Below are 12,351 nucleotides of genomic sequence, written 5' to 3'. Positions count from 1 at the left end.
CAACCTTTGGGCAGAGTAGTCTTGTAGACCTTTGATCCTATAATGCCACGTTGGGAATCTGTCTTACAGAAATAAAAGTACTCAGGATATATGTACAAAGATGTTAATAATGTTAAAAGGGGGGAAAATGTCCCAAACATACGCTGCATCTTTGTAAGTTTTAGAAAAAACACAAAAATGGCTTGTCTAAAATTAGAACTTGTGTTTTTGGTGCTCTACCTCTGATCTCTATTTATACCCTTTGTTGCTTTCATGATTATTGGCCCTATCAGACATATTGTTAGGGGACGAAACCTTGTTATTCCAAATATCACACATATATATATTCTTACATACTCCTTTTTTTTTTTTGAGATGGAGTCTTGCTCTGTTACCCTGGCTAGAGTGCAGTGGCACGATCTTAGCTCACTGCAACCTCTGCCTCCTGGGCTCAAATGATTCTCCTGTTTTAGCCTCCCAAGAAGCTGAGATTACAGATGTGTACCAACACGCCCGGCTAATTTTTGAATTTTTAGTAGAGGCAGGGTTTCACCATGTTGGTCAGGCTGGTTTCAAACTCCTGACGTCAGGTTATCCACCCACCTCTGCCTCCCAAAGTGCTAGGATTACAGGCATGAGCCACCGCACCCAGCCTATCATATACTTCTTAAATGTATGGAACTTAACTGTTGTGTTCACTGACAGCAATTTTGCATCTCAGGTCATCCTCAAATATCCTTTGTAACAACCTATGTTTTTATGACCTTGTGAATTAAAACTGCAATTTTTCTTAAGCTAATTCTTTTTGTAAGGATTTTATTTTATTTTATTTTACTTTATCATTATTTTTTGAGATAGAGTCTCCACTGTCGCCCAGACTGGAGTGCAGTGCTACAGTCTCTGCTCATTTCAACCTCCACCTCCCAGGTTCCAGCGATTCTCATGCCTCCGCCTCCCAAGTAGCTGGGATTACAGGCGCCTGCCACCATGCCTGGCTATTTTTTGTATGTTTAGTAGAGACAGGGTTTCCCCATATTTGCCAGGCTGAGCTGGAACTCCTGGCCTCAGGTGATCCTCCTGCCTCCTCCTCCCAGAGTGCTGAGATGACAGGCCTAAGCCACTGCACTGGGCCTGTAAGGATTTTATACAGCCTCTGCATTTTCTTACTGTGTCTAAATTGGCATGCTCTTTTTTTTTTTTTTTTTTTTTTTGAGGCAGAGTTTCCTTTGTTACCCAGGCTGGAGTACAGTGGCACAATCTTGGCTCACTGCAACCTCAGCCTCCTGAGTAACTGGGATTACAGGCATGCACTACCACGCCTGGCTAATTTTTGTATTTTTAGTAGAGATGGGGTTTTGCCATGTTGGCCAGGCTGGTCTAGAATTTCTGACTTCAGGTGATTCACCCACCTCTGTCTCCCAAAGTGCTGGGATTACAGGTGTGAGCCCCTGCGCCCAGCCTGAACTTTGCATACTTTCTTGTCATCTTTTTGCTTCCCTGGTTAACAAGAAAAAAATTGGCCATGATTAGAAATTTGTTAGAAAAAAAAAATTATTTCACCACCAATACATTTATTTGCAGGAGATAGGGTCAAATCTTACCATTAACTTTTTTTTTTTTTTTGAGACGGAGTCCCACTGTGCCACCCAGGCTGGAGTGCAGTGGTGTAATCTCAACTCACTGCAACTTCTACCTCCTGGATTCACAAGATTCTCCTGCCTCAGCCTCCCGAGTAGCTGGGATTATAGGTGCCCACCACCACGCCCAGCTGATCTTTTTCATATTTTTGGTAGACATGGCATTTCACTATATGTTGACCAGTCTGGTCTCAAACTCCTGACCTCAAGTGATCCACCCACTTCGGCCTCCCAAAGTGCTGGGATTATAGGCGTGAGCCACCAGGCCTTATGGACTTTTAAACTAGGTAGGACTACAGTCACTGATCTGCCTAACCTCTGGGTATTTATCCTGCACACAAGGCATCACCAGTAAATACATGAACATTAGATGAGGGGGACACATTCTGACTAATCACATGATTGCCTATTCAGAGGAAGGTACTGCCCTTGTATCAAAAGAAGTATTGAGAAAAATAAAGGCAGAGCCTAACATTTGCCTCCTAGCACAGGCTGAAACATGATAGTGGCCTTGTGCAGAAGAATGGTGCTTTCAGTAAGCTGCAAGATAGGAGCTGGACCAACTAGGGGGTTGGACAGGGGTGGGATCTGACCTGATTAGCCTTTCCCCATCCAATCTGGGCCTCCAAAAGCCATTCGCTGGCTCTCTGAACAAGGCAGACTCAGCAAATCTGGGAGGTATAGGGATTCTGCCAATTCCCTACCTAGCCCCCACCTCCCCCAGGTTTGGCAGGTGATCTAATCCCCAGAGTGCAGCCCCACCCCCATCTGACCCCACATCTGGACAAACACATGACAAATATGGAAACTGAAGCCCAGCTGGGCTGGAGCACATCTGGTTGTTGCTGCGTTGGAGTCATCTTGCAGGTGTCCTGAGATAATCGGGCCTCACCCATAGGGGCCAGGTTGAGACAGCGTGTTTTTTTTGAAGATGACTCAGGTTGCTCCAGGTCAAAGCATGATCCTGATGACACTTGGTGGAAAAGCAGGCTGGAGCCTCATAAGAGCTGGCCCTGCAGCTCTTCTTACAGCAGTAAATCCATGATTTGAACACCAGTGAGTAAGGTAAGAGCCCAGCCTGCGGCCCACAGTTGTTCACAGCCATGAGGCTGCCAACCAGCAGGAAAGGGGAGGTCAGCATGCTCACTGCAATCTCCATCACAAACTTGATGTAGCTCTGGATGGACAGGGCCTGGCCTAACTGGGAACCCCAATTCTGGTCATTTCTCAGCCCCCCTAGGTGTCACTCATGCTGTCATCTACCAGGTAGTCATTGATAAAAGTGGGCCAGCAGGTTATAGCCTCACAAGAAAACTACTTCACCCAGGAGATGAAGGATCAAGCCAACAAAGAATCCCAGCAGCCCTTCCTCTTTGAAAATCTTCTCAGTGGAGCTCAGCACACCACTGTACTTGACCTCCCATCCCACAAATTAGACCATGCAGCACATTGAGATGGCATGCAGGGGGTGGGCCAACATACAGGACACACACTGCATCATCATCCCCTAGGAGGTCTCCTTCACTGCTTGCTTCAGAGAGGTCTTCATATCCGTCCTTATTGGAAACCTGCTTGTTTTCATCTGGAGGGAAAACCTTCCTGCTGCCCCCGTTACAAAGGAGAGGGGTCACATCAGTTGGAGGCTCAGACCTCAGAACAGCCCTGTCTTGCCATCCATCACACCCATGCCCACTGCCACAAAAAGCTTCAGTGGTCAGGGAGTTGTCTTCAGGCCCCAGGCCCCACCATCCGTTCTGCTGGCCAAGGGTAGGATGGATGTGCGTGGGCGCTCTCCACCTTCACTGCAAGTTCCTGCTCCACCTCCAGCTCCTGCCATCTCCGTGGCACTACCACAAGCCTGGGGCCAGAAATTTTAACAATCACAGCATTGTTTATGGTGATAAAAATTGGGAAAAAATCTGAATGTACATTATGCCAGTTATTTAATGCCTTTTAGTTCCAAATCCACCATTTATTACTTGCTCTACCATAATGAAGCTGGGCCCTCTAAGCATTTCTTCCTTGTTAGTGGAATGCTAACATTTTGTCAGTAGAGGGCCTTCGGAGGATGCTACAAGAGGAAGGGCTTTCTCTTCCTAGTTCCAGTGTGTGTCTATTCCTGATTCTGTTCAAGGCTGCCAATGGCATGTGTGGGGACTTCTAGTGGCACTCACCCTGTCAAGTATCAGTGGCTCCACTGCGGACTGCTTCCACACCTGTGTCACTGAGACAATTTTCCAGTGAGTTCCACCAGCACCCATTGCCAGCATTAGCCTGCAGCAGCTCATTAGACCACTACCGTCCAGTTGGTCATGTCCACAACTCCTCCAACATGTTTTGGATCTCAGCCCTGGAGGGGACGGGACTATTCCAAATTTATTGCTTCCTTTGGGTACTTTGCCTCAGCCCTAGCGGTAGTGACTACTCCCTATATATGCTGTTCCTGTAATATGTAACACTTTCTACCCCTTCTATAGTCAGTCACTTGCTCCTAGTCGATAACTCCCTTTATTAAAATTTTCAAATTACTGGGTGGTTTTCTGTCTCCTGATTGGACTTAACCTACTGTATCATTGGGAGCAAGATGAAATAAACTAGACTATTATGCAAGAATTAAGAATAACATAAGCTAGGCACAGTGGCTCATGCCTGTAATCTCAGCACTTTGGGAGGCCGAGGCAAGAGGCTAACTTGAGCCCAGGAGTTTGAGATCTGCCTGGTCAACATAGTGAGACCCTACCTTTACAAAAAAAAAAAAAAAAAAATTAGCCAGGCATGGTGGTACGCACTTGTAGTCCCAGCTACTTGGGAGGCTGAGATGGGAGGATCGCTCTAGCCCAGGAGTTCAAGGCTGCAGTGATCTGTGACTGCCACTGCACTCCAGCCTTGACAACAAAGACTGTCCAAGAACATACACTTCTGCTTCTGCCTATGAAGGATCAACTGTTACAGAAATTACCTTCTCTTTATAAATAGAAAATTGCACAAAACATGAAATAATTGTTTTCAGATCTTGTACAAGAGACAGCACAAGACTGTGTACTTTGAAAGAAAGGAAACCAGTGAAGGTGAGTCCTACAATTGCTCCAGCCAGGTGGCAGTTTTCAGGCTATAGCACAGAAAGGGGTTACCCAACTGAGCGTTTGACTGAGTTGAAAAGAAAGATAGCAAAGTACAGCAGAGGCCAGAATTTGCAGGATGGAGTACTAAGAAGAGGGAGCTCCATGGAGAAAGCGCTGTAGCTTTCCACAGGGGCCCTTGTGAGTCCGGCTGAGTTCTGTCTGCACATATATGGGATAAAACTCGATGAGGCCTGGAAAAGATCCACCCAAAAGCAGTAGGCCAAACACTTATTGGAGTTCCTGAAGGGCAGGGAATTGTGAAACATTCCACAGATTTGAAAGATCAAGGCTGGGCACAGTGGCTCACGCCTGTAACCCGAGCACTTGGGAAGGCGAGGCCGGCGGATCACCTGAGTTCGGGAGTTCGAGACCAGCCTAACCAACGTGGAGAAACCCTGTCTCTACTAAAAATACAAAATTAGCCGGGCGTGGTGGTGGGTGCCTGTAATTCCAGCTACTCGGGAGGCTGAGGCGGAAGAATCACTTGAACCCGAGAGGCGGAGGTTTCAGTGAGCTGAGATCACGCCATTGCACTCCAGCCTAGGCAACAAGAGCGAAACTCCGTCTTAAAAAAAAAAATCTAATACAATTGGCCTCAGAGAAGGTGCTCAGAGAAAGTGGTCATTAACTCAGCAGTGGGGATATTAACCCTAGAGTAAAGGCTGCTCCTGGTCTATCATAAAACTTAGAACAAACCTCAGAAGAATCAAACTGATCACAAGTAACTTAAGTGCACCTTAGAATAAAATTTAACACTGTTGAAAGGAATGCGGCCGGGCGCGGTGGCTCAAGCCTGTAATCCCAGCACTTTGGGAGGCCGAGACGGGCGGATCACGAGGTCAGGAGATCGAGACCATCCTGGCTAACATGGTGAAACCCTGTCTCTACTAAAAAAAAATACAAAAAACTAGCCGGGCGACGTGGCAGGCGCCTGTAGTCCCAGCTACTCGGGAGGCTGAGGCAGGAGAATGGCGTAAACCCGGGAGGCGGAGCTTGCAGTGAGCTGAGACCGGCCACTGCACTCCAGCCTGGGCGGCAGAGCGAGACTCCGTCTCAAAAAAAAAAAAAAAAAAAAAAGAAAGGAATGCAACAAAATGCAGCACTCAGCACTAAAATTTACCATGTTCAACATCTAATCAAAAGTTGTAAGACATTTAAAGAAGCAGGAAATATCACAACAGGTCAGACACAGTGGCTCATGCCTGTAATCCCAGGACTTTGGGAGGATGAGGCGGGTGGATCACCTGAGGTCAGGAGTTCGAGACCAGCCTGGTCAACATGGTGAAACCCCATCTCTACTAAAAATACAAAAATTAGCCTGGCGTGGTGACGGGTACCTATAATCCCAGCTACTTGGGAGGCTGAGGCAGGAGAATCACTTGAACCCAGGAGGTGGAGGTTTCAATGAGCTGAGATCACACCACTGCACTCCAGCCTGGGCGACAGAGCAAGACTCTGTCTCAAAAAAAAAATTCTAGAGATGAAAAATACATTAAATGTCCATGATGTTGTAGCAGAAAAGCAAAAAAGATACTTGGTAACCTCTGAGAGGGTATCTAATAGTGAGGTGGGGCTACAAGTCAGAATGCAATGCATGGAAGAGAGGTGTAGATTGGAAAAAGCTTTGAGTGTGGACCACTTGTTTAGAAAGTTTGGTCATAAAAGAAAATTAAGAAATAAGACAGGGAAGGAGCCACAGTATCATCTGGAGGTTTCTTTGAGGAAAGGACAGGGGTACCTGTGGCTTCATGATGGTAAAGAAAAGAGAATCAATGGAGAGGAACTAACCCAAGGTGATGAAGATGTGGGTATACCATTGTCCTGAGGAACCCCTTGAGATGGGGAGGGGAGGTTTTGCAGGGACAGAAATAGAGACAGACATCTGTCTTGTTTACCTATAATTCAGTTTGTTTTATTCACATGTCATACACCTAGCAGCAAAACACCTTTCCAAATCTCTGCCTCTGGTGTAAAGAGCCCGGCTGCCCAAGAGGCAGCTGAGTCCTAAGTCTTGGTGCTGATCTGGAGCATCAGCTATGTGCTGTAGTGCACGCCACTTAGGCTCTAGTCTAAGCCTCAGTTTTCTCATTAGTGAAATGGGGTTAACAGTAATACCTACTTCCTAGTGTTGCTGTTTACTGCGCAGCTGCTGGTCTGGGGGCAGTGTCTTTGGTATGTTTTGAGTCTGGGCCATATGACCAATGATGTCACAATGCCCTAATAGATTTCAGCTTCTCCACTAGGGAGCTGTGGATCCTTTGGAGCCAAGGACTCGAACAGACATGCGAGACCTCTACCAACTGAAGGTTTCGTGAGCACACTCCTTTGCTAAGATCTTGGTGAATAGTCTTTCACTGTGCAGTTGTATCTTAGAAATTGTTTTACGTTTGATCATGATTGTGCTTGGCTGGATGTTTTTTGTTGGACTTGCATGTTACATGGGCACGTTTCCAGAGTCGATGGTAAGTAATGGCTCTGCCTGTCAATCCCTGGTGGTCAGTCCTGGTGCTGGGTCATCTTCCTGTCTGGGTTTTCTGACCAAATGGGAAAGATAATTGAGGTCTCACCACTAACTGGAAGTCAGAATGTGATGGGAACAAAGTTAGTGTCCCAGGCTACCAGGCTACTTCCCATCCCACTAGGGATATCCCTTTTTTTGTTGTTTTGTTTTTGAGATGGAGTTTCACTCTTGTTGCCCAGGCTGGAGTGCAATGGCACAATCTTGGCTCACCACAACCTCCGCCTCCCGGGTTCAAGCGATTCTTCTGCCTCACTCTCCCGAGTAGCTGGGATTACAGGCATGCACCACCACACCTGGCTAATTTTGTGTTTTCATTAGAAATGGGGTTTCTCCATGTTGGTCAGACTGGTCTCAAAGTGCCAACCTCAGGTGATCCACCCACCTTGGCCTCCCAAAGTGCTGGGATTACAGGCGTGAGCCACAATGCCCAGCTGGGGAGATACTTTTTTTTTTTTTTTTGAGATGGAGTCTTGCTCTGTTGCCCAGGCTGGAGTGCAGTGGCATGATCTCGGCTCACTGCAAGCTCCGCCTCCTGGGTTCACGCCATTCTCCTGCCTCAGCCTCCGAGTAGCTGGGACTACAGGCGCCACCACCATGCCCGGCTAATTTTTTTTTTTTTTTTTTGAGACGGAGTCTTGCTCTGCCGCCCAGGCTGGAGTGCAGTGGCGCGATCTCGGCTCACTGCAAGCTCCGCCTCCCGGGTTCCCGCCATTCTCCCGCCTCAGCCTCCGAGTAGCTGGGACTACAGGCGCCCGCCACCGCGCCCGGCTAGTTTTTTGTATTTTTAGTAGAGACGGGGTTTCACCGTGTTCGCCAGGATGGTCTCGATCTCCTGACCTTGTGATCCGCCCGCCTCGGCCTCCCAAAGTGCTGGGATTACAGGCTTGAGCCACCGCGCCCGGCCCCGGCTAATTTTTTGTATTTTTAGTAGACACGGGGTTTCACCGTGTTAGCCAGGATGGTCTCGATATCCTGACCTCGTGATATGCCCTCCTTGGCCTCCCAAAGTACTGGGATTACCAGGGTGAGCCACTGCGCCCGGCCAGGACATCCTTTTAAGTCTTTCTTTTTTTCCCCCTCTCTTGCTTATATAGCTGCACTTGTTTCAAAGCACTATGGAATTTGCAAGGGGTCTGCTGGAGACCATATTTGACTTGTGGGTTTCAGGCCAAGTGGATCAGTGGTTGTTGGTAGGAAGGGGGACGGTAGGGATTGGTGGGGACTTTTAGTAGCCCTTCTAGTCCCACACAGAGGCAGTTACCCTCTGGGCCAGTGAGTAGAGCCATCTCTGCCCTCAAATTTTCTTTCTGATTCAGCCTCCAACTCTGAAGTGGCAGGAAAGGTGGCCTGTTCAGGAGAGCAAGACACAACTGAAGAGGCAGGCTTTAGATGAAGATCTGCCGCAGTAAGTGGGTGGTCAGGTCTGGTGGGCTGGATTCCTCCCTTTCCAAAGTACTTGGTAGAACCCTGAAATCTCAGTGGAGAGTGTTTATTCCTCTGGAAAATATAATAAACTGTGGAAGGGGAAATGATTTGGTGAGTACAGCTGAGGACAGCAGGCCAAAGTTGTCTATTAATAACCATGTCTCATAGGTATTGTTTTGAAGACTGTTCCCATCTATTATTTTTCTTCTCACAACACTGTAATATATTATACTATTAATAGCATTCTTTTTTTTTTTTTTTCCTAAGACAGGTCTTGCTCTGTCACCCAGGCTGGAGTGAGGTGCAGGCAGTCTTCCCACCACAGCTTCCTGAGTAGCTGATCCTCAGGGCACATGCCACCATGCCTGGCTAATTGTTTTTTTTTTTTTTTGAGACGGAGTCTCGCTCTGTCACCCAGGCTGGAGTGCAGTGGCACGATCTCAGCTCACTGCAAACTCCACCTCCTGGGTTCACGCCATTCTCCTGCCTCAGCCTCCTGAGTAGCTGGGACTGCAGGCGCCCTGGCTAATTTTTAAAAAAAAATTTTTGTAGAGACAGGGTCTCACTATGTTGCCCAGGCTGGTCTTGAACTCCAGGACTCAAGTGATCCTCCTGCCTTGGCCTCCCAGAGTGCTGGGATTGCAGGCATGAGCCACCATGCCTTGCCAGGACTAGCATTTTAATATCCCTTTTGGCAAGTCCTGAAACTGGAGTTAACATTGAACTTGAGTTTAGGTCCTAACTTTGCGACTACCTATGTGACCTTGGGAAAGTTTAATTACTTTCTTTGAACCTCAGTTTCAAAGTTTCTTCTGTACAACAGGAGATATCTGAATATCTTGCTATTTTTGTGACAATTATATTTGGGAATTAATGTAAAGCATTTAATGCAAAGCTCAAAAATTAGCATTTAGTAAAATACTAACTTAACAACAAGCAAATAATGAACCAGTCAACAAAGATTAACTGGTGATAGTGACCTCAATTATTTACCTGAGGCCACACACAGTAGCTCTTTGGTAAAGGTGGGATGCGAGCACAGATCTCTGTCTCTGGACTTAATAGCCTCCCATACTCATTCCGCTAGACCAACCTGCCTACAGGAAACACTAATGGCAGTATCCTTTTTAGCAGACCATCTCCTGGGTTTCTTACATTTCACCCCATTTCATTCAGACCTGATTTTTTTTTCAGAGCTGTTCCTATTGTTAGAGAAACTTAACTTGGAGAGTTTTAATAATATACTGATTACAGAAGCAGAAGGTTTTTTGGAAGCTACTCCAGAAATTAGGGGTGTTCAGCCCCAGCCCCAGGTATAGTAAGAGCAGGACATGATGGCTGGGGTTTTTTTTTTTTTATCTCCATCTGCCCCAGGACTTCTGTGAACGCATTAGCCCAAAGCAGTCAGAACTTTGTGGCAGTCCTGACCAGACCACTTAAACTATTCTGTGCCTCAGTTTCTCCAGCTGCAAAATGAGTAAAACAGCCCATCTTCCTTCTCTTTCCTTCTCAGGAAAATTGTAAATAGGCTCATCCTACATGATGGAGAGTTTAACTGTACCATTTTATAAAATGCAAGATTTCTTTTTTGAACAGCGTAACGATAGCATATGAAGTTATTTGCTCATGGCATACCTAGCCAGCTAATTCTCTTAATGAACCCAGGCTTTTTTTCTTTTGCATAGCACCTGATTGCACAAAGCCAATAGTTAAACATTTTGGCAGGTGACGAGTTAATGAGTATGATGCCAGCTAGGTCCAAATCACAGACATACCAGAGCACAGGGCCCTTTTGATTAATTTTCTTTAACCCAACACATCTAGCATCCTGGACAACCATCCCATAGGTGCTCATGCTGACTGGATTGCCGAGGTTACAGGAGCTGATGTCATAATTGGTGTCTGAGCTCTGCCCCACTAAAAGGCCATGAGGAGCCACTTCGATTCAGATTAGGCCACAAAGCTCCTTAGTGAGGAGCTGCCATGCTGGGCCATCCACCATCTGGTGTCTAACAAAGACAGCCCAATTCCTAGGACTCAGGAATAGAACACTGCACCTTCCAGAAGCACTTGTTTCTTCTTGGGCACACCACTAGCTGAGAAAGAAGCCTCGTGATGATTGTTGTCTTATGGATGCTTCTCATTGCAGGAACCATGTGGAAGGGATATAAATATCCCCCAGGAGGGGTAAGTGTACCTTCAACTTTGTTCTCTGTTCCTACTTTGAAATGTATTCCTGCCCCCAGAAATAAACTAAGCATGAAAATCCAACTCTAGTAACATTAGAAACAAATACTTTTATTATATTTTTAAAGTTACCGTAGCGGTTAGGAGAGTTCCCATTTTGTTTCACGTGATAGCGGTTGGGAGAGTTCCCATTTTGTTTCACATAATCTTTAAGGCCCAGAGTCAAAGCCTTCTGAGTTGGGCGGCCTTGTTTCTGTTGTGCTAATGGACATTTTGTGTGCCCAGTCTTTGATGCCATTTCCTAAGGATCAGTCCACTTCAGAAATCCAAACTTCTGTCTTCCACAAGTAAACACTAGTCTGTAAAAGGGATCTGGTGGCAGATGTCTCTTTCCTCTCTCCTCCTGTTAGACCTTGGAATTTCTGTCTTTTCTCTGCCTCTTGTCAGCTCCCCAGTGCTAAGCTCCCCTTGCATCCAGGGTCAGAGGCATTATGTGAGACAGAATTGGAGGTAGCCTCCCCTGCCAGTCCTTGCCTGGGAGGCCAAATGCCTCAGCCCCACACTAGAAACCACTAGGCCCACATGACACACTTCCTTTTCTCCCCACAGACCCCAGTGGAAGTAAGCAAGGATGATCCTGGTGAAGTAATGCAGCTCTGAAGCTCACCTGACCAGCTGTACAGTTCCTGTTGTTGGTTTCGCATAAAGTAATTGCACATTATTTTGTCATATTTTATGTTAAGAAGTTACTGCACTTTTTACCATGCATGAAGGCTTGGTATTCTGTTAGCTTGTAACAGGGAGACAGAGGGTGGGGAAGTAGTTGAGTGAATGGGAGACAACTGGGTCCTTCTGCTACATAGTCTCTAAGACTGGCATTAAGGTACGTAGTTCGGCCCAGCACAATGGCTCACGCATGTAATCGCAGCACTTTGAGAGGCCAAGGCAGGTAGATCATCTAGGGCCAGGAGTTCAAGACCAGCCTGGCCAACATGGTGAAACCCCATCTTTACTAAAAATACAAAAAATTAGCTAGGGCGTGGTGTGGTGGTACATGTCTGTAGTCCCAGCTACTCGGGAGGCAGCAGTTGCAGTGAGCTGAGATCGGGCCACTGCACTCCAGCCTGGGCAACAGAGACTCAGTCTCAAAAGAAAAAAAAAGAACCCTAAGCTTATACCGTGTGGAGTAAGGACCTCATTTTTAATATTAGGGTTAGATACTAAAGTATAATTATCCTAATCCTTAAAATAACCTTCTGAAGCTATCAGCCTCATCTTACAAAATGGCAAAAATGAAGTTGAGGGACATATGTATCTTGCCAACACACACAGCCCTGGGCTGCAGAGTCAAGATTAAGATCCAGGCCTTCTGCCTTCATACTTTCATGTGCCAAGGAAAAGAGCCAGGTAAGACTGGGATATCCAAGATCTTGCTGTTTAAATGTTCCCACCTGAATACCCAAGAAGTTAGGCCGGGGGT

At 46.6% G+C, this 12,351-nt stretch overlaps 1 protein-coding gene and 1 pseudogene across 1 annotated transcript; one reads left to right on the top strand and one right to left on the bottom strand.

The window, feature by feature from the left end:
* Window positions 1-2,566: 2,566 nt before the first annotated feature.
* On the bottom strand, window positions 2,567-3,135 carry LOC117081572 (annotated as a pseudogene).
* Window positions 3,136-6,965: 3,830 nt separating this feature from the next.
* Window positions 6,966-11,632, top strand: SPTY2D1OS (SPTY2D1 opposite strand). The gene is made up of 4 exons (XM_033207701.1): window positions 6,966-7,200; window positions 8,576-8,664; window positions 10,834-10,871; window positions 11,481-11,632. The coding sequence occupies exons 1-3, from the start codon at window positions 7,132-7,134 to the stop codon at window positions 10,853-10,855; spliced, it is 180 nt and encodes a 59-aa protein (XP_033063592.1). The 5' UTR covers window positions 6,966-7,131; the 3' UTR covers window positions 10,856-10,871; window positions 11,481-11,632.
* Window positions 11,633-12,351: the final 719 nt, after the last annotated feature.

This window comes from Trachypithecus francoisi, unplaced genomic scaffold (genome assembly GCF_009764315.1).
Source record: "Trachypithecus francoisi isolate TF-2019V2 unplaced genomic scaffold, Tfra_2.0 Lachesis_group8, whole genome shotgun sequence".
Lineage (NCBI taxonomy): Eukaryota > Metazoa > Chordata > Mammalia > Primates > Cercopithecidae > Trachypithecus > Trachypithecus francoisi.
This window is presented reverse-complemented; position numbering and strand designations above follow the sequence as displayed.

Coding starts and splice junctions, on each gene's coding strand:
- SPTY2D1OS (XM_033207701.1), top strand. CDS start 7,132: ATGATTGTGCTTGGCTGGATGTTTTTTGTTGGACTTGCATGTTACATG. Junction 7,201..8,575: donor GCACGTTTCCAGAGTCGATG/GTAAGTAATGGC, acceptor TTTCTGATTCAG/CCTCCAACTCTGAAGTGGCA. Junction 8,665..10,833: donor TTAGATGAAGATCTGCCGCA/GTAAGTGGGTGG, acceptor TTCTCATTGCAG/GAACCATGTGGAAGGGATAT.